This window comes from Asterias rubens, chromosome 15 (genome assembly GCF_902459465.1).
Source record: "Asterias rubens chromosome 15, eAstRub1.3, whole genome shotgun sequence".
NCBI classification, from domain to species: Eukaryota; Metazoa; Echinodermata; class Asteroidea; order Forcipulatida; family Asteriidae; genus Asterias; species Asterias rubens.
Window position 1 is genome coordinate 9,191,681 of NC_047076.1, and position 22,128 is coordinate 9,213,808.

The 22,128-nt window shown below is 38.2% G+C and overlaps 3 protein-coding genes across 7 annotated transcripts in view; 2 read left to right on the plus strand and 1 right to left on the minus strand.

Moving 5' to 3' along the window:
- LOC117299910 (rho-related GTP-binding protein RhoN-like) overlaps positions 1 to 8,646 on the minus strand; it is a 30,697-nt gene extending 22,051 nt beyond the window's left edge. The window contains exons 1-2 of the mRNA XM_033783502.1: positions 8,359 to 8,646; positions 6,452 to 6,539 (exon numbers count right to left, since the gene is read on the minus strand). Of these exons, the coding sequence (XP_033639393.1) occupies positions 6,452 to 6,539; positions 8,359 to 8,484 (214 nt within the window). The 5' untranslated portion in view covers positions 8,485 to 8,646. The remainder of the gene's footprint in view (positions 1 to 6,451; positions 6,540 to 8,358) is intronic.
- Positions 8,647 to 9,159: 513 nt separating this feature from the next.
- LOC117299909 lies at positions 9,160 to 14,684 on the plus strand. Its single transcript, XM_033783501.1, has 2 exons — positions 9,160 to 11,805; positions 13,469 to 14,684. Exons 1-2 carry the CDS (start codon positions 9,311 to 9,313, stop codon positions 14,364 to 14,366), a joined length of 3,393 nt encoding a protein of 1,130 aa, XP_033639392.1. The 5' UTR covers positions 9,160 to 9,310; the 3' UTR covers positions 14,367 to 14,684.
- Positions 14,685 to 19,316: 4,632 nt separating this feature from the next.
- The window catches only part of LOC117300127 (progranulin-like), a 49,876-nt gene continuing 47,064 nt past the window's right edge, over positions 19,317 to 22,128 (plus strand). Inside the window, exon 1 of one of the 5 annotated variants that reach the window (XM_033783834.1) lies at positions 19,317 to 19,532. The gene's annotated coding sequence lies outside the window, so the exon portion shown is untranslated. The remainder of the gene's footprint in view (positions 19,533 to 22,128) is intronic. The other 4 variants (XM_033783831.1, XM_033783833.1, XM_033783835.1 and 1 more) reach the window with 4 other exon arrangements.

Here is a 22,128-nt window from a genome sequence, read left to right on the forward strand (position 1 = left end):
CACTATGAGTCACACCTATAATATAGCTATCACTGGTTGCTGGTAGAACAGGCTTTGCTTGCATTATTATGCAAATCGTTAGATTTTATTGTCTGTCACATTTAATGACTCAACCTATTTATTGTTGAGTAATTAATTTTAGCAGGAAGCTTTAGGAGGCTGATTAATAAAGATGGTGGTATCTTATATCCTGTATGGTCGGTGGTGACATTAGCAAAAACAAGAATGAGGGATGAATGACTACAAGATTTATGGTCAGAGAAATGAGTTGCAAACTTCTGTTTTGTGAGGTTTTCATGGCATGGAAGTATTTTCCAGAGTTGAGCTTGGGCCTTTTAAAGCCAGTGGACACTATTGGTAAATGTCAAATACCAGTCTTCTCACTTGGTGTACCTCAACATATGCATAAAATAACAAACCAGTGAAAATTTGAGCTCGATTGGTCATCAGAGTTGCGAGATAACTATGAAAGAAAAACCCATTGTCACATGAAGTTGTGTGCGTTTAGATGGTTGATTTCGAGACCTCAAATTCTAAACTTGAGGTCTCGAAATCAAATTCGTGGAAAATTACTTCTTTTTCGAAAACTACTCCACTTCAGAAGGAGCAGTTTCTCACAATGTTTTATACCAACCTCTCCCCATTACTCGCTACCAAGTAAGGTTTTATTATAATTATTTTGAGTAATTACCAATAGTGTCCACTGCCTTTCAAGTGCACGTACATTCAACTCATTGCCAAATTACAAAATTTGCAGCTAACCTGTGTGGCTACCTAGGCATGATTTTGTGTACACTTAGGTCTATTAAAGTTTTATGATTACATCAAATTGGACCCAGATGGCACTTTCCTAAAATATTAATTTTGGCGATCACCTCTTAGGTGAACCCAGTAATATTAGTCCTTGCCAGGATTGGCGTCAATGTCTACACCAGCATGCTTCCCATTCAAGCAGACATTTGAGGCATTTTGAGAGGTTTAAGACTTGGCGACGGCGCTAGGGAGAATTTGGAGCTAGCGAGAATTTGATGATTGGCAAGAATTTGACACTGGAAGTGGTGTGTCCAACCTTCTGGTTGGAGACTCTGTCATCAATTTGTATAGTGCTGTGGCTGGCTTTAAAAGTTGAAACAGATGTGATCAAGTGATCTTTTCATCAGCTTTTATGCTTTAAAGGGTGAGAAATTTTATGTGTGAAGACAACTTGAGACCTATTTGAGATTCAACCATATGGTCCTTTTTGAGCAATGCGTTCCTAGCACCTGTACTTTTAAAACTTAACAAGGTACTCTTTGCTTCTGCTAAGCAGCATTTTTGGTGTTAAGCAATATGCTAAGTGCAGAAAACTGTTGCAAAATGTACACTCCCAATATCCTGTTCAATGAGGGGAGAGGGAATTGCAAATTAGAAACTTCTGATTTTCAGAGAAAATCGGATCTATAAATAAAGCAAAACTTGTGAGGACAGTTTTTTTTATCAAAGGGAAATGGAATCACCACAGAGGACTGCCATGAATGATGGAAATTCGGGTGAAATTTGACTTTCCTAAAAATAGAACTGATGTCTCATGACATGTGATGCAATGTTCAAACATGCCATGAGGGAATTTCCCTTTTGTTTTGCGCATGAGAAATTGGCACCATCTACTGAGAATTTCTGTTTTCTTCAAGATTCTGCTTGGGTTTGCCCCTTTAATTAAATATTTGTTTCTTCATAATTTTAACATCTAAGCTTTGAGTATGCAAGTTTACATTTGATGCAATTTCATAAAAAAAAATTTTTTTTATTGATTTGTGTTGATCATAACTTGTCTGTCAACAAATACATGTAGCACTGAAATAGTCATCTATTGAAAAATAAAAAATATTTTGTCTTAGGAAAAAAGTGCATTGATTTGGTGTATAAAAATTATAATGATTGTAAGCTACAACTGTTTTAAAATAGTTGATTTTAAAAACACCCCACCTTGTTGACTCAGCCATTGTAGTTTTTAATAGTTTATGAGATTGTCTGAAAAAGGTTTCAACTATTTAGACAGCATTTATAAATGAATAACCTCCGTCTGATGTTATTGGATTCAGCCTGTGTTATTATGATTGCATACAGGGGAATCCCATGTTTATACCATGATTCATGATTCATCATCGACTGTAATGAAACAACAGAGAACTGGCCCGAGACCGCTACCGTGCGAAACACATGTCCAGCTTGTCCTGACCGCTGGGTCGTGGTCTCACGCAGCACTTGTCCCTCGGACAGAAACTGAGCAATTACCACTGATATTTGAGTTTCAATGTTATCATTAGCTCACTGTGGGATGTCATTTTCACTCAAAAGTATTGGTTTTTTTTATGGTTGACACTTGTAACAGTGTAGGGTTGTTTTTATAAAGGAATATAATAGCTGTTTTATAGAACATCAAGGTATTTTTCAAATGACTCAAGGATTAAATTAGTGAGGGAGTGGGAATGTCACAAGTATTTTTTATTTTTTTTTTTTTTGTGTGAGAATTTTCCTTTTTTTATTACTTCTAAAAGAGGGTTTGTTTAAGCTGAGTTTCAACTTGGAACTTGGAACAAACATTCAAAATTGTTGAATAAAAAAGGTTACCACAGTTTTGCACCTAAAGACTTACTTGTAAGGGGAGAAATTTTGTTTTTTCCCGGTTACAATGCTATTGACAAATCTGGTTTTACCCCTCCAAAATAGTCAATAACTATTCAGCCCCCTTGGGTCCTGAGGTTTTTAAACCCAAAACCAAATCAAAACTTACAAATTACGAACTCTGTGGGAGCTTTTTCATATTGGCCTCATTTCCAAATGTGGGATTCACCCTGGAGGCACATATGACTCAGAATGCCAATAAAAACCTGCCATGTCTTCTAAAAATATAGATTTTGCCTCAAGCTTGAAAAGGGTACACTCTACAAATAATTTATGGAAAGTAAAACCCATAATAAAGGACCTTAGGGTTCAAAGGGCACATGATATGTTTTAAGATGATGTCAAGTTGAAACTCTCTCATATCAATCACCACAACAGTTGTGAATAATAAAGCTATCCAATCTGTGCAGGTCATAATGTCAGCTTATAGGGAGACAGAATTCTGTGAAGTTAAGAATTTTGTCTTGTATGTAATTATTTTCAATCACACATTTTAAAAGAGCAAATGTGGTGTTTTTTTACAAGGAAACAACCATGATAAATCAGCTTCATTTACAAAACTTGCACCAATTGTTAAATTTTTTAAAACCAGGTAGTTTTATGTAGATGGCGAAATACAATTTTACCATAATACCAGGAAAAGCAGGTATTTCGGCCCTATATATGTATTTACGAGTCTCTAAAAATCATTACCTCCTCATATATCAATGAAGAGTTATACATCCTATATTTTCATTAAAAATTTGCAGAACAGTTACCCAACACTTTTATATTTTAAGTTTATTTTCTTTAATTTTGTTGTTCTCCCAAGTTTGTAAATTACTTCAAATGCTCTGGAAAACAAACATACATGTATTTTTGTTTTACAGCAGTGTTGTCAAATCTGCCAGTGGTTACAAATTGAGTTTTCCCAAGTTATAAATTGAAGAAACAGAATAACACTGTGCACGATTTACCACAGACTTACAGACTTTCCCATGTGTGAAATGTAACATGAACCAGAATCCAACAGTAAATATTCCACCCTTATAATTCTCTGGATTAGTTTTCAACCATGCAAAGAATGTGACACTTTGGCATTCCATTACAATCCAAACACAATTTTGTTTTTGTTCATAACTTCCTGAAAGACCCCCACACAATATTGTTTGAACAGTCCTTTTTCCAGGGGCTTAAATTTTAGGGATGATTTTTTTTCTGCTTTTCTTATAAGCTCCAGATGTTCTTTTGTATAGAACTAGCATCGGATATGGATCAGGCAGCTTTCAAAAGAACAAGTCTAGGTTGGCCATAAAAGTGGCATTCGTGGATATTGAGTTGCATTGGTACAGCATTTGTTTATTTGACAAAAAAATTAATTTAAAGAAACATGTTGCCCTGTGATAAAGTATGTCTGAGATTTTACATGCTGAAAATTTTAAAGAAGAAATTTAACCTCCTATCAAAGACATTCAGAGCATCTGATGATAAAAAAGTTTAGTTGTTAGTCTACACCAAAGCATGCTCTATTAAGAACCAACACAACCTAAAGAGAGATTTCAATTATACACAGGTACCACAACAAGGTAGTGCATGTCTGCACCATCGAAATTCTACGTACTGCTCTGTAGTTTTTATGACATTCAATTTTATGTGGCTTATTTTTATGTGGGTGTGTTTTTGGAGATGTTGTTTGTTTTGCTTTCTTGTGGATAAGTTGGGTGGAGGTAATCTCTTGAAACCACTATTTACAAATCTCTCAAAATATGGGCTTGAAGGTGACCTTTACCCCCCTCTGCTGCCCAGGGAAAACAACTATCTCTTGACAGAGCACTTTCTCTGATGGCAATGTCAATGAAATACTGTGTACCAACCTGTTAATCTTTCACCCAGCAGAAATCATCAAGTCATTAATAATCTTGTTCAAAATGAAGTGGTTTAAAATCACTGTCTGATCAAAGTGCAAAATCCACATACTCAGGTGCAGCTCCACCTAGTCTCTGCTCAAGTATTAAAAAGGAAAACAGGTTTTTTCCCCTGTCATGTTTACTTTCAGTCCAACCACTCCACAAAAAAAAGCTTCATAATTAAAATGTATAGTATTTCTTTTAATTAACCCCAAACTATCATCTGTGATTATACTGGGATCCTTCAGCACTCTCAAAACAATCCAATAGCTTGTGGCTATTCTGTCTTGTAATGGAAAACGTGATGGGCAAATACTACTGGAATTTTTCAAGTCAATTCAATCCCACAGACATAACAATTTTTGGGTCAAGAGCATCCAGTATCAGTAGTCTTAGTAAATTCTTGGCTCAGCTGCCAACATTTGACTACATGCTGATATATAGGGAGACATGATCTGTACCTTTACAGTCAACAACACCCACCAAGGTTTTGATTTATTCCCCTTCATGGTTGGAGTAATAAGAGAAGTTGTGAAACTGAAAGTCTGTAACCTACACACTGGTTGGTTTCTCGCAGACATTTCGATTGGCGTTAAAGACAGTGGACACTATTGGTAATTGTCAAAGACCAGTCTTCTCACTTGGTGTATCTCAACATATGCATAAAATAACAAAACTGTGAAAATTTAAGCTCAATCGGTCATCAAAGTTGGGAGATAATAATGAAATAAAAAACAACCTATCAACCTCTCCCCATTACTCGCTACCAAGTAAGGTTTTGTGCTAATAATAATTTTGAGTAATTACCAATAGTGTCCACTGCTTTTAAGGTAGCCAGACTGCAATGATAACACTGGTTTCCTACTTTAATTTTTCAGCAGCTCTTTGAAATGAGAGCCACTGGAGAGTAAACTCAGAACTTAATCTAGAAATTTATTTTCTTATATGTATTTTGCCTTTAATAATGATAATAATAATATTTTGCTTTATTTTTTGTTTGGTTTACCTTGATTTAAATTTTGAGGTTCAATCATTCAAGTCACTTCTGTAAGTCAATCAAAAAATGCCTCCCTTTAATTTTGTTTTACCTCTGAATTCATTTAGGAGAAAACATCCTTTGTTTCAATTGTACTAATCAAAAAATTACTATATATAGATCTCCAGCAGACTTGACCACAGGGCAAACAATGCCAAAAATGTACACATATGTCCATGGGGTCTGAGGTGGTTGGGGGAGTCCACAAACACATGGGGCGTTAGAGCTGTATTTGTGTAAGGGTGACCAAATGACACTCAAAACATTCCATGGAAAGGGATCAGTGATTGCATTCCTCCTTAATGAACAACATAATTATTTTTTCCTAAACAGAGCTCTGGGCAAAGTTATCCACGAAACTGAATGAAAATGAATACGAGTTCTGACAGAATACTTAAATACCAATTAAAATTCTTTTAGATTTTGGGGACCTGGGTTCAGCTGGAGCAATACTAGAACACCTGGCCAATGTAGGCTGCCCTCTGACAAAATATGAAATGACGGGTCACTTTTCTGTTGGTGTGCACAGTAAGTCAGCAAGGATCATGGCTACACATTTTTGGAGTCCATTTTAAGAAAACTTGAAAACCACTGACATAGCAGTTATTTCATTGTTATTTATATATCAATTAATAATTGCTGTTTCAAGGTAAAAAAAGTGCTGAGTTTGTCAAATACAAGATAAATCCTGCAAAGAGTTACTCAATGTTTGTATCATGTTTATTATTGTTGGTCTCTTTTTAACAGAAAGTGTACCCATGACTGTGGCTGGGCACACATTACTTATTATGTAATTTACAGAGTTTGGGTATACCTCAGGGGATTGAACTCATTATCACCCCCTTGTTTTGGATATGTGACTTACCTGATGTGTCCCAGATAGTCAGATCTATTCTATATTTGTTTATTTCCATTGTTGACGAGTAACTCTCAAAGGTGGTTGGAGAGTAGATCTGTGAGGAAAAGCAAAAAAATTGGAAAACAAACATTTTAAAAAGTGTACAAGTTGTGTAAGTTCAGAAAATAACTACAAATACAGTTCCAACAGTTCCAAGGGGAAACAGTTGTTCACTTCAGATTTTATTATCGCTAAGCACCTTTATAAAAATTAAGCATCATACAATTTCTGTTGCATTTAGACTGTATACTGCTATAGGGCTTCCAGAACCCACATGACACAGTTCTGTGGTTACAGCTATTTTAGCCACAGAGGATGGGTTTTGATGTTTATACACCTTTTTGTCACTAGCACTGAAATAAAAAATTGCAGGTTGTACACCCTTTTCATAATCTGATTCAAATTATTAGGTCAAATGTATTTGAGTTGCTTAAACAAAAGAAAAATACACATGGTGTTACCGCAAACCAAATATACATTTCCATGCAATTCCTCAAATCCTTCGAAAGAAACAAGCTTAGCAAAAAAAAAACTTCAACTACTAATATTGTTTTTCTTTGGTTGTTTTTGCACTAACAGTAACACTGATGATGTGTTTTAACACATTGTGTATATTGTGTAATATACATCAATGTAAGGTCAACAACCAAATATTGATCTTCATCCCTGATGCCAAATTAACACAAACCATCAAATTCTGCTAACTGTTAGTGGTAATTCGCATACTAGTAAAATCTACCAGCTAAATAACCAGGTCACGTGTACTGTTGACTGTTTTTGGTTTAGGTTTTGGGTTTTGGGGTTTCATGATCATTATTCTGAAATGAGACAGAGTTTATGATTGCATTGCCCTTGGGTTCATCCGGGCTGACATTGGGTTATGATGACCCATCAGACTGGTGGACTCATTTCCCTTGTTCCATACCGCTATCTCTTGACACCATGGCGCGTTTCCTATCAACAAAAACCTTAAAGGGATGGAACAACTTAGTTAAAAAAATTTTGTGTTGTTCCTAATCATTTCCATCATACAGTTAGCCAGAGGTGTGTCTGGGTGTCGTTTGGACACCCTGTTTTCTGTTTTGATACCCTATTCGGTCTTTACTCTTTTATGTAAAATGTATTGTAAGTGTATGGTTTGGAAACTCAGTTTGGAAATTGACTGGCAAATTTGGAGAGCCTGTTACCTATAATATATTTTATAAGCCTTTTACTAAATTCCAAAACGGTTATTTTCATTACATCAATGTTTTAAAGACACTGGACACCTTTGGTAATTGTCAAAGACCAGTCTTCTCACTTTGCTGTATCTCAACATATGTACAAAATAACAAACCTGTGAAAATTTTATCCACTTATCTGATGAGTGAGAATCCTGTAATTTTAACATTGACAATTGGCGAAATATTGCCAATAGTAGCACCTCCAACCAAACAAGTCCTGCAGTCATGTACTTTTTTAATATAATATTCAGAAATTTTTTTTACTGCGATAGATTAAACTTTGCTGTCTATTTAAAAAGTAAATTTCAGCCTTTCATTTTACTTTGGAAGAAAAGTTACAAAGACATTCGTAAAAACCAAATTATGAACTTTTTCACAAATTTGAAAGAGCGAAACTTTTAAATAACAGACATTATTGGCTTACATCCGAGAGTGGAATACAGAAATGTTCACCGAACTATTTCTACACAGCAACCTGAAATACATTGATAATGCACGTCGACATTGGATACAATTTCGATACCAAAACATTATTCTCTCTGGTAGAGGCTATACAAACAATAATTTAACCTCAATAAATCGATGGAGCCTTATAAAAAAATGCCACAAGACAACAACACTTAAATATTGTTACAGAAATTCAATACTTACGTCTGTGAACTTGTGACCCAGAAATGTGTTGAGCAACGCAGACTTTCCACAGCCTGTGTCCCCGACAACAACGAGTTTATTCCGGACAACTTCATTCAAAACCATCATAGAACGTTGCCGACGCATTTTGGCAAAGTTTGTCTGTTTCCAAATTGTAAAATAAAGCCTAGAATTAAGTTCGCTGTACCAGCTCTCACACAAAATATTTTCCCGATGAACTGCAATGTTTTGGTAGTAGCTGACTGGTTGAGCAGACGATAACTTGCGTTGTTTCTCTCTGTGGCTTGCTGGCTGTTATGAGACGTGAGTGACAGGTTGACAACTCCAGCGTCACGTGTCTATTTTAAGTATTCATTTATGCGTAAATGCTTGACCAATCAAATGCCGGTATAAGTCTATGGATAATCATTGGCCGACTCGTCCCCGCTTTACTCCATTGACCAATCATTTAACTCGAATGAGACACACCTCCATCACACCCCTGAGTGTAAATTATGATTATGACGACTGAGGGCGCTAGACTATTATTTTTGGTGTCCAGCGAGCGAAAATGTCAGGGGAAAATAATTTGCCCATAAAATAAGGTCCGACATAAATGAAGCATACAAATTATCTCCATAAAGAAAAATAAGTACGACAAATCCCTTGTCTATCCCCCCATCACCAGCATTGTTTTGTTCACTACGAGCAAAATGCAAAAGATTTGTTTTGACTGCTTAACGCATTTGTTCGGATACGATTCATTGTCGTTGTACAAGCGCGTTAAAAACGATCCGACAAACTATCAACACCAACAATGGCGGCTAGTTCGGAAGAAACTCCAGGGTTCGCCTCGGCGCAATATCCCGATTCGAAAGACTTACTCCACGTTGAGGACTCTAAAAACACAGTCAAGCAAATTAAATATGCGACAAGCAGACTGGAAGCTTACACAAGAACTGTAGGTACGACCATGGCGTCTGTGGAGTCTCTAACAATCGGTGAACTCGACGATTTTCTTTGTCAATTTTACACAAGTTTACGGAAAGGTGACGGCCAAGCATACACAAGAAAATCGATGCTTGCAATTCGGTTTGGCCTGCAGAGACACTTCCAATCCTTGCACAGCTGGAAACTCTGTAAGAATGCCTTATTTGCTGGAAGTAATAAGGTATTTCAGGGAATGTTGGTCAACTTGAATTGGAAAGGAAAGAATAATAAAGTGATACACAAGGAGGGTCCGATCTCCGTGGCGGATATGAACAAAATTCAAACATCCAATGCGTTGGATTTGAGTTCCCCGACTGGGCTACAGAATAAGGTGTTCATCGACATCACAGTATATTTTGGGATTGTCGGATGTGAAAAAATGCGTGACATGAAGCCGAATGATTTTACGTTTTCAAGAACTGGAGATAACATTCGTTATGTAATTGTAACAAACTGCAGTCAAAAGACATGTCAAAGTCGTGACATCATTAGTGAGAGCTCATGTGAGGGTGTTATGTATGAAATCCCAGGCTATGACAGATGCCCCGTAGCGTCCTTGGAGAAATACTTATCAAAATTGAATCCCAAACGCCCTGATATACTTTGGCAAAAACCAATCCCACATGTACCAGACAATGGACCCTGGTACTTTAGTCGCCCAACACCACTGCACACACTCGGCTCCAAAATGAAAACGATCTCAGCAAATGCGGGTTGTCGTAAATTGTACACAAACTATTGTCTTAAGGCGACTCCTGTTGGTATTTTACGCATTGCAAGCTCGCTGAGACAGGCTGCTGACAGGGATATCTCAAACAAGGATGGATTGGAAATCTTATGTAGGTCACGGGAAAACACTCAAGACTTTGCATCGGAAGAGATTCTTTCCGATGTTTCTTTATCGCTGCTCAAGGATGAGAACAGTAACAAGAGTGCATCTGCTTCTCAACAATTACAAGAGGACCACCCTCACTCTCAAATTGAACAACCTAAACAACCCAAGCCTTCAGATCTAGCCACAGCAGAAACTTCAGAAGATCTTCCCTCGTTCTCTTTTCTGTCATCCATAAATCTTAAAGATCTGATGAAAGTGGAAGATTCTAAGAGCACGAACAGACAGCTCAGATATGCATTGACAAGGTTGGAGGTGTTTGCCAAGCATCTTGGTTCATCGATACCCTTGGTTGAAGCTATGTCAATGAGAGAATTAGATGAGTTTCTTTGTCGATTCTATGCCAACTTGCGTAAGTTTGATGGGCAAATGTACACTAAGAAATCAATGCAAGGGATCAGGTATGGATTGCAGAGATACTTTCAAACATTGCATAACTGGGACATTTGCAAAAAGAGTGCTGAATTCAAAGGGAGCAATAAAGTCTTTAAAGAGATTCTCATAAGCATACGGAAAGGAGGTAAAGTGGTAATCAAACACAAAACTCCAATCTCAGCAGCCGATATGGACAAAATTCAATCTTCCCCGGAGTTGGATATGAAATCTCCAAGGGGACTCCAGAATAAAGTCTTTTTTGACATTATGGTTTATTTGGGCAAATCAAACCAATACCGCATGCAAGAGATGAAGCCGAGCGATTTCACGGTTGCCAGAGACAGCAATTATAATCAGTATGTCTCAAAATGTGGCCATAGCTTCAGTGAAGATGATCATGAATTTACCAAGGGTGCTATGTTCGAGATTTCAAACTCTGACAAATGTCCTGTGAGGTCATTTCAAAAGTACTTGTCAAAGTTGAATCCAAACCGCCCGGATTTGTTTTGGCAACGACCTAGAGAAACAGCACCAAAGACTGGTCCATGGTACATTGATGCCCCTGTAGGACTTCATTCCCTCAGTGACAAAGTGAAAATAATTTCAACTAATGCTGAATGTAGGAAAGTCTACACCAATGACTGTCTCAGAATTACCCCTGTGGCTGTTCTACGTAGCAAGGGGATGATGAAAGACTATCACAGTAGATCAAGCGACACTGAAAGTTATTCGAATTCAGACAACAGCCTCTTAGAAGACTGGACGCACAATGATGACAATCCTCAAACTTCATGGCAGCGCCAGAGTACACCTCCAATTTCTGCAGCTTCTTCAGACATGCAGGCATCACGAACAGACTCCCAACACCAGTCCAAGAACAAGGACAACAACCAAGATACACTTCAGGCCGAGCACTCGGGGCAAACGCTCCAAGAGAAAAACCCAACTCTTTTCCCGGTCAAACGAAAACGTGCCCCAGGCGGGGGCAGAAAGCGACTCCCACAAGCAGAGAAGAAAAAAGCCATCAAAGCTGCTCAAAAGAAGTACAGAATGTCGCATAGCCGCGAGCCTGACAATCGGCTGAAGCTATCGCCTAGCATCAGTACCCTGTGGCTTCCCCTGTCGTATAAACTTGGACTTGACAAGAATCAGCTCGCAATAAAGCTTCTGGAACTCTATCACGCATCTCAAGGATCAACTGATGTTAACTTGTAAGTTTGAAATGGTTGGTGCAGGCTTGATACTACATCAGGTGGGATTGCCTTCATGTTCCTGGCACTTGCCTTGGTGCCCCCTGGAGAAATACTGCTTGGCAAGTTTCTTTGCTTAGAAGCAAAAGTTGAGTGAGATACCAGCCACAATACAGCAAACTTAATGTAAATTTGGCTGGTAACCTATTTCTGCTAGTGCTAAGCAATACTTTCTTTGCATAGCAAGTTTTAGTGCTTACAGGCTTTATGAAATTTGGCCCTGATACTTCACAGAGGGTAATGGAGGCAAAATTATCTCCTTGCCCACGGGTAAAACGACCCCAATTTGATTGAGCTGCTATTGCCTAACAATTTTCTGCTAAGCATAAATGAGCGGGATACTAGTCTCAAATCGTACATGACGAATGTTATACAGACTGGTTGGTAATCTTGTTCCGATTTTTAGCATAATAAGCTGTGCTATATGTAAGCTCCTGCTTAAAGGGTCTATGTAACTTTTGTAGGACAAAAAACACAATGTCCACAGATTTACACTAAACTTACACAGTTTGAAGATAATCATAGTAGAAAGCTTCCCTGAAAATATTATGTGCTGAGGTGCTGTAGTTTTGGGGAAATGAGTAAAACAATGTCATGAAAACAATTTTCGTCTCATGAGACAAAAATTATTTTAATCATTTACAAACATATTTTAATGACATTGTTTTACTCATTTCTCAAAAACTACAGCACCTCAGTAAGTAATATTTGAAGGGAAGCTTTCCACTATCATTATCTTTAACCCCTGTAAGTTTAATGTAAACCTATGGACATTTTGAAAAGGTACCCAAATCCTTTAAGTGCTTTAAGCAGCTAGATGAAATTGGGCTCTGGTCATTGCCTTGGTGTCCCTTTAAATGTTTCAGTACAAATACATCACTGATTGAGGTGCCCTTTTACTCAGGAAAATCCACCTTGCCCTTAGAAGAGTGTATTATCTGGTATGTTGGTGGTATCAACCATGAAACTTTATAGTACAATAATGGTGGTATTAGCAGCCCTGGTTCGTGTTTCATAGAGCTGTTTTAAAAGCAGAAAATATTGCTTGAACATTTTCTGCTAAGCAAAAATATGCTCGATACCAGTCACAGATTGTACATGTGGCGTTTGACTGGCTGCCGACCTTATTCTGGTAAACATAATTTAATTGTGCTTATATGTAGCTACTTTGGTGCTTAAGCAGCTCTTTGAAATTGGACCCTGGAAGTAGGTCATTGGGCTTGTGACCTTAACTGCTGACCTGGGAGAAAAATCATCATCGATTGGATACAACCAGACTAAAGATCCCATTTCTCTTGCTAAACAAGGAATAGGGATTTTTCTTCTTCTGATAAAACAACTCGTAAAGTATTACTTTTTCATATAATATTTTCTTTGAATAACAAGCTTGATATCTTTTGCAAGTGTTAAACGACCAATTTTTTTTTCAGATGTTGTGCCATCACCGATTTCACATCAGTGTAACTTTTAAGAAGACATTTTACTTAGGTGAACTAGACTTTGAGAAATGGCTTTTTAAGATCTAATGGCCAGATACTTTACAAACAAAGGCTTCTACATGTATGTAATTTATAGAGTCGTGATTTTTAACAAAACGTTTCAATTTTTCTATTTACCTGTACAGCTTTGGTGAAAAATCGACCCCCCTGAGAAGTTGCATCGGATTTCACGGCTGGAAAGATGTGCGTTACTCGGACAGCCTGGTCATGGAAATCACTGGTGTCTCCTTAAAGACGTTTCATATCCTCCTTGAGCAGCTTCCAGATCCCCTACCCATACTTGGAGGTCTGACCACTGAGAATGGGCTTCTCATGTTCCTGATGAAGCTACGGATGGACCCACCGTATAAGTACCTCGCAGCTCAGTTCAGTGTGGCCCAGGCGACCATTGAGCAAACCTTCCTCTGCATCTTAGTCTACCTTGTGGAGCTGTCTTCTGCTTGCATTCAATGGCCACTTAAGGAGACAGTGCTCAGCAAGATGCCACCGTGCATCAAGAGAAGCTACCCTAAGTGTAGACTCGTCTTGGACTGTCTTCAGATTGAAGTGGAGGCACCGGAGCAACTGCGGGATCAGCTACCAATGCTCTCAAGACTGGACAGCACCTTCAAGGCGAAGGCTCTCATCGGGTTGACTCCGAACGGTTGCATCTGCTTTATCTCCAAGTTCTTCTCAGGGGAGATCCTACAAAGTAAACTGTCGAAGCTAAGCTCTGTCTACTATGCCCTTCATGTCGGCGATCAGGTACTCTCGTTACAGCCCGATAGTTTCATAAGCAGCATGCAAGGAGTCTCCATCTTCCAAGCTCCAATTTTGCCTCGAATAATCACACAGACGAACCCTATTTACAAAGAGGAGTCCGTCCTCTTGAACAAGCACGTTGACATGCTGAAACAGCGGCTACGATCTTTTGGAATCTTGAGATCCAAGTTGCCATGCGACATGTTGCCGCACATTGAAATGTTGGTCCATATATGCGCTGTTCTGGCAAACTTTGAAACTGCTGCACAGGGAGATAAATGAGTGTCTTTGCTTGTATGTTAAAAATAGCCTACATGTACATGTACATAGGCCTGTGCAACTTTTGGTTGTTTTCTAACAAATCAGGCTACAGAGTTCATATGATTTACTTTAGAAATCTAGGATGAGATTCACAGAGCTGCTTTTAAGTGCAAAAACAAGCCAAGCTCATAACAATATTCTTACCAGAATAAGGTTACCAGATTAGTCTTTAAATAGTTTCCCGTTTAGTTTCGCTTAGCAGAAGAGTGTCAAAGGAACACCTTGCCTTGGATCGGTCGAGTTGGTCTTTGAACATTGAAAAGCGTTTGTAACCGTTTGTTGTAAAATGCATTTGATTAGAAAGATATTTTGAAAGTAGAATATAATGGTCCACACGAGTATTACTCGAAATTGCGTGGTTTTCCTTTTACCTCGTCGACAGTCGAGGTAAAAATTTTGACTCCCATACATGGCCAACCGTGTTAGTACGCACAGTAAAAAGAACACCATTCAATTTCGAGGCAAATTTGTACTTTAAAACATCTCTCCAACCATAATATGCATTTTAAACAAAAAAGGTTCCAAACGCTTGTTTTAGACCAACGAACAACTCGACCGATCCAAGACAACTTAAGCAGGAACGTGTTTGAAGGTAATAATAATAAATAAATTATATTTATATAGCGCATAATATGAATTAACATCTCTATGCGCAAAGTAGGTAGGGTCATACTTTGGAAATGACCCGACCCCAAATAGAAGTTGTCTATTTTTTAATTTTTTTTTAGAAAGCCTGCTGGTTATAACAAGTTTGTAATCTGTACATGTACATGTATAGTACTAAGCATCATGTGAAAGTATTTCCTCTGAAGTGAATGATGGCTAGAAATCAATAGAAATTATGTCAACATAAATGAATCTCCAAAGAGTGCCTTTCAAATCTATGGTTGTCCAATAAGCCACTTGCCAGTTAGATTTAAATAATGTCTGGTACAATGACTCGCTTGGTTACAATCAGCTGGTTACAATGCACTGTTTACATTTGAATTCCTCAGACTATCAAGACAGTTGCTACGCCGTGTGATTAGGGGCAAGCTTTTGCGTAGTTATGTAAGAGACGGTGAACACCCATATACAATTCTGAATGGATGTGTATGACACAATGGTACCATGGTCTGCTCATCCTGAAAGTTGCTACGCAAAAGCTAGCCCCTAATCACGTGCCGTAGCAACTGTCTCAATAGTCTGAGGAATTCAAATGTAAAGGGTGCTTTGTAACTAAGCAAGTCATTGTACCAGACGATATTCAAATTTAACTCGCGAATGGCTTATTGAATGCTGCTCTCAATATGGCACAGTTGCGGTTGGTACCCTGTGTCACCTCGTTAGTATTGGTGGATTTGACATTATTGGTGAACATTAGCTGCTATACAAATTGGAGCTCCCACTTATGACGTAAAATGAATAATGATATAACAGAGCTTTTCACAAATTTTTCTGAAAAGCACTTGATAAGGATAGTCGAAATGAATGTTTTTTGAACACAATTAAAATCTATTAATAGTCATACGAATAGATTTTCTTATTGATTGAAAACATTTCAAATGAAATTCAGCAAAGATCACAGCTTGGCTTTTTTCACTCGAGTACAGTGTACCTGTTTAACAGATTTTTGAAATTGGGCCCTGGCTAGCTCGTTGGTCTAGTGTTAAGACAAGTACTCTAGCAACATAAAGGTCATGGGTTCGAATCCCTCCTGAGAACTTGATTTGCCTGTGGAATAAAATAACAGAACTCAGGAAAATACTGGATTTACAGTGCTTTTCCACATGAGTGTTTGTGTACAAAAAACTGAATGCAAAATTAACTTTCGGGTGTGTAACTAAGCAACAAGGTGAAGCATCTTGTGGAGCCTTCTTGTTTTTCTTTAATCTTAATTATTGTAACCAAAGTAAGGCCGTGTCTGAAACGGCAACATAGGTTGGCTTATTCTTCAACACTGATCTAGCCGTAGCTGTAGCCGAAGTTGCCTTTTCAGACACAGCCCGAGAATGGGAGAGAAAAATAGTTTTGTTGGTGTGCTGACTCTTAGTATCAATGCTTGTGATTGCCCATAGGAACCAGACGTGCCAAGATGGTGGTATAAAAATCACTAATTGACTTGCAATGAGGTAAATAGTGAAAACATCTATTCCCCTGAGGCACTTTGAGTGGCCAGTAGAGCGACCTATTTCTCAACGCCGAAGGCCGAGGAAAATAGGTCCCTCCTCAGTTGTCACTCAGTGGCCCAAGGGGGAATAGATGTGGAATATGCCAGTCCACACATGTATTTATAAAACACCTCTGTCTTAAAGGCAGTGGATACTACATGTATTGGTAATTACTCAAAAAACCTTTCTTGATTACGAGTAATGGGGAGAGGTTGATAGTATATAAAACATTGTGAGAAACAGCTCCCTCTGAAGTGACGTAGTTTTCGAGAAAGAAGTAATTTTCCACGAATTTGATTTCAAGACCTCAGATTTAGAATTTGAGGTCTAGAAATCAAGCATCTGAAAGCACACAGCTTTGACCATGGTGCGGCAAGGGTGTTTTTTCTTTCATTAATATCTCGCAACTTTGACGACCGATTAAGCTCAAATTTTCACAGGTTATATGCATATGTTGAGATACACCAATTGTGAAGACTAGTCTTTGACAATTACCAATAGTGTCCAGTGTCTTTAAACATGAAATACAAGACTCTTGGAAAAGAGCGGAACGCATTTAATTTCAGCGGATGCTGTTCACGGTTCAGGTCAAGAGAGGGCGCTGTAACCAGTAAAACATTAAAAGATTAGTGCCTGCTCGGGCCCGCTAGATAAGTTGACCCCTCATGACCATGTTTCAGCCATCCAGGGGTCGATTTCACAAAGCAATAAAATCCAAATTGTCAAACCACTCAGAATAAATTTATTCATTGAGTGGTTTTATCCGTTAAATACATTAAATTTATTCAAAACTATTTGCTGATTAGTGGTTCCAGCATTTTTTTTAGCAGCAGATTGGTGGTCATGCATATTTATGATTATGTTGTGTATTGTGACTCATTGTGTATTTTTTAAACAAGAAAACTTCTTTCCCGATGGACCAATGGAAGAGGAAATGATTTGTATACAGCTCATGAATATTTCAGTTTGATTTGCTCGTCATTAGTCAATTAACATTTGCCTTTTATAATCAAGTTGTACACTCTTACAGTGGCTGTGTTGTCTTGATCAAAGCAGGCCTTTGGCTGTACATGGAATTCACAACCCTCACTCAGTTATTGAATGCCACCACCTTTTATTTATAATAAAACAGAATTTGACATTTATAATGCGCACAAATCTGCAAAAAAAAAAAAAAATGCTCATAGATCAAACAAAAGCAACAATAACAGTTACCTGGTACTTGCTCTATGCTGGTACATAATAAGATGCAATCATATGATTTATCATTGGCAAAACAGAATGAGCATTTACACGATCCTGACCATAAGCAGAGTGTGTTTTCAGCCTGTTTGCGAAAGTCTCAAGTGATGGAGAAGCCTAATTATACATGATTGGGAAGTGAGTTCCATAACCGGGAGCTGTGACAGAGAGAGAGAGCTGTCGCCCCAGTACCTACTGGTATATAGCAGGCCTTTATGCTTCATTTTTGAAAGGGCTAGGGCACCAAGGCATTTTCTCCTTGGTAAAGGGCACCCTATGGGGAAATTGTAAATTTCTACTGGAGCATTTCAAGGGCACCAAGGCACTGACCAGGGGCATGGAGGCAATCGCCTTCGTTGCCTCTCTGAAGTATCAGACCTGATATAGGCCTAATTTAGGTTCTGCTATAGACGCATTTTGCAGCTGATCGCAAACAATTGGGCATATACAAATTGTTTCTTTTTGATTAGTCACCATTGCTTGTTATTTTGGATCACACAAAGTGCAGATATTTGTCTTTGGCAATTAAAAATCTCGTCCACATCAAACATTATGTACATTGTTTATAAATGCTGATGAAATGCTTGACAGTGTTGTGTTCATTTAATGTTGTCATATCAATTTAAGCTGTAATAAATGGTTGAAGCTTTTACAATATCCATTGTGTACATTTATCTGTCAGTCTGGTAGTCTTTTTCCCCATTAGAATTCCCTAGATTTTTTTTTGATTCTCACTTCCATTCATTTTCTTTCAATTTTGAAAAGCTCTTAAAGCCATTGGACCCTTTCGGTACAGAAAAAAATTTCACATATTTACAAATAACTTGCAGGGTTTACAGAAGGTAGTGTGAAAGACTTCTCTTGAAATATTATTCCATGAAATGCTTATGACACGGCGAAATGCGCGGATACAAGGGTTTTTCCCGTTATTTTCTTCCGACTCCGATGACCGATTGAGCCTAAATTTTCACAGGTTTATTATTTTGATACAGCAGTTGTGATACACGAAGTGTGGGCCTTGGATAATACTGTTTACCAAAAGGGTACAATGTCAAAAGACTGCAGAGGTTTAGTACAAATAAGGTTTTTATTTTGATTGAGTCACTATCTTGTCAAGTTATTGTTTTATTAATTCAGACCAGGGCGGAGATGGGTGGAGGAAGTACAGTAACTTGGCAATGCTAAGAGACAGGACTGGTTCTAAGTTAGGACCAGTAACTGACTGATTAATTAATTTTCAATTAGTAACCCAATCATCTTGGTCTTGGATTTATATGACAATGTTACACATTGAATTGAACAGTTTGTTCGTACAACAAACAATGGGGAATATTTTCATGAGCAAGCTGTTGTTTCACACACAGAGGGCGCTGTTTTAAAAGTGTAGAGAAAAAAAGGTGACTGGCGAAAAAAACATGTGACACGAACAAATATTAACCACGTGATCCCAGGCACCTTGGCCTTTTGACAGTGAGTCACGTGCGCTCCAGTACAGTGTATATCGCTGGTGGCCTTGTCCATCAGACTGTGTGTGTTCGACGTGCGTACCGGCGAAATTGTGTGTTGTTCATGCAGCTCATTGTTTGCTAGCTTGAATTGTATGTGTTCGACGTTCATTGTCCACAACAAGCAATTTTCAACCCCCTTCTTTTCAGCTTTGGAAAGTGGTCTGCAAAAACCCCGTGTCTTTTTAGGACCAACACCAAAATAAGCATCTACAAAGCACTTAACACCGGTAAGCATAATAATCGTATTGTCACGAAAACGTATTCAACATATCATTTTATTAAATTTGTTATTTAAATTATACTAGAATAAACAATTATTGTTATTTTATTCAGAATATTACTATTTACTTTATAAATTATAATACATAAAATAAATAGGCTATTAGTACTACTACTGAGAGTAGTACTAAGTACAGAGATGCCAAGTCCAGAGGCCAGCTATGCGCGAGATTTTTCAAAGCTCTGTTTGTACGGCAGCTCAAATTGATGAATCTGATAAACTGCGTGCAATCTGAAGATTGTGCAAACATTGTAGATTGCGTTTATGTACACACGAGCGCGATTTGGCAATGCATTGTCGTTAATTTTTTTTTTTTTTCCGGTCTGGCCCCAACCCAATGCTTGATAAAATGGTTGCTGTGCGTGTGAGCGTGTCTCACGCCTAATGCGCGAGACTTGGTAGGTCTGTAAGTGCTTGTTATCACTGGTTAAGGACAGAGGGCTAGGCCTTGGGGTTATCCCAAACAAATTAATAATGTTCACGTCATCGACAATGACTGACACACTGACAGTGACAGTGACACTAGAGTTAAATTAGTTAAGTTTTGAAGCAAAGTGACCAGGTGACAGATAAAGATTTAGTAGTGTCACTGTCAGTGAATTGAATAGATACTAAGAAAAGAAGAATAAACATGATTAGATGGGTCCAATCATGCCAATCATTCATAGAAAAAGTTTCCAACAAAGCACACAGAATGCTGGGCCTCCTACGCTGCAACCTAAGATGCTGTTCAAGAAAAATCTGTGAGAAAGCATACATAGGCCTCGTCAGACCACACCTAGAATACTGCAGCACAGTTTGGGACCCCCACAGCAAAAAAGACATCACCAGAGTGGAGAGTGTTCAAAGACGTGCTGCCAGATTTGTCCTCCAGAGGTACCAACGAAGAGACAGTGTTTTCTCCATTCTACAAGAGCTTGAGTGGAAGTCACTTGAATGGAGAAGACAGGCCGCCAGTCTGTCATTGCTCTACAAGATACAGCACAACATCGTCGTCATCAATGCCTCCCATTACCTGTCTCCAATGATTCCTTCCAACATTAAATCATACCACCCTTGCAAACTCCTGACCATCACTAGCCGCACTCAGCTATATGGTAGTTCCTACTTTCCAAGAACAGTCAAACTCTCGAGAGGAGGGTGATAATCGCAACTATGCCTGAGGCCAGTGATTTTAGCATGGGGACAGTAAATTTATGATTTCGCAAAATCCGGCAGTCTAATGATTTTCAATTCAATATCACAATACCTCACTTTGTAATATCTTGAACAGCTAATACTGTTTCAATTCTATTGAGTAATGAAAGATAATTTTAATCATGACGACAAATGAGATCAATCTTCCCTTACATTTCATCAAGCTTATTCAAATAAAAACAGTCAAAATGCATGCATCAATTAAACTTTTGTAGGAAGTATATATTTCAAATTTTTTAAAACTATTTCTGGTCCTGTGAACTTTTTGAGATACAAGTCCTGTGGTCTTATGGATTTGTTTTCAAAACTTGAGCCCTGGGGTGGATTTCACAAAGGTAGTCCTAACTTAGGACTAGTCCTGGGCAATGCTAAGAGATAGGCTATATGTACATGTAGGACCAGGGGTGGATTTCACAAAGGTAGTCCTAATTTACATGTAGGACTAGTCCTAAGCAATGCTTAGAGATAGGACTGGTCCTAAGTTAGGACCAGTAACTCATCCTAACTTAGGACTGGTCCTATCTCTTAGCATTGCCTAGGACTAGTCCTAAGTTAGGACTACCTTTGTGAAATCCACCCCAGTCCTAAGTTAGGATGTTTGTCCTGCTGCGGGGTGTGACAAAGGGGTGCAAAACAATATCATTAGGAAATGGGTTTTGAACGGATGACACAAAAATAGCTCAACCTTGAAGTCCTGTTCAATCAGGAAGGCATTTTTATGTTTCCTTCCTACATGTAAATGATCACAAGTTAAAACTTACTACAATAATAATAATGAAAGTTGGTGGAGTTCTCGTGTATTGGTGCTCAGTCACGAGAAACGTTGTCATCGAATAATTCTTTCTTCTTTGTCATCTGACCATGTGTCCTTGGGTTGCTCAAAGAATTAAAATCTCTCGGCTTACTGGGCTGATCCAATCAAGTTCTTAAAGTCACCTGGAAGTGGTATTTTTTCAAAATAAAGCTTTTGTCACTAATATATGTGTTTTGATGAGTGGAATGTGAATTAACAGTTAACTAAGGTTTTAAAAAATCAGTTCTTATGTTCTTTACAAATTTAAGAGTAGACCCCGACCCGAGAGGGCGCTGTTCGTGACGTCAATCGATGCAGACTTTGCCTGTAATGCGTAGAGTAAACACAATTGAAAAGTACATGTACAGACCAAGTCGTGAGTTTGTACGTTTCAAAAAAAAAAATTTTTTGTTTTTTTCCGACCAGGTGTATTGCTGCTGAATGCAGAAAAACACTTTTTGAAATGTACCAACTCACGACTTGGACGTACATGTACTTTGCACGTGTGTTTACTATACGCATTGCAGGCAAAGTCTGCCTCAATTGACGTCAC

Bases quoted from the DNA above. Each gene is read 5' to 3' on its own strand.
- LOC117299909 (XM_033783501.1), top strand. From the start codon at position 9,311: ATGGCGTCTGTGGAGTCTCTAACAATCGGTGAACTCGACGATTTTCTT. The intron at 11,806-13,468 runs GTAAGTTTGAAA...TTACCTGTACAG, and splicing joins GGATCAACTGATGTTAACTT to CTTTGGTGAAAAATCGACCC.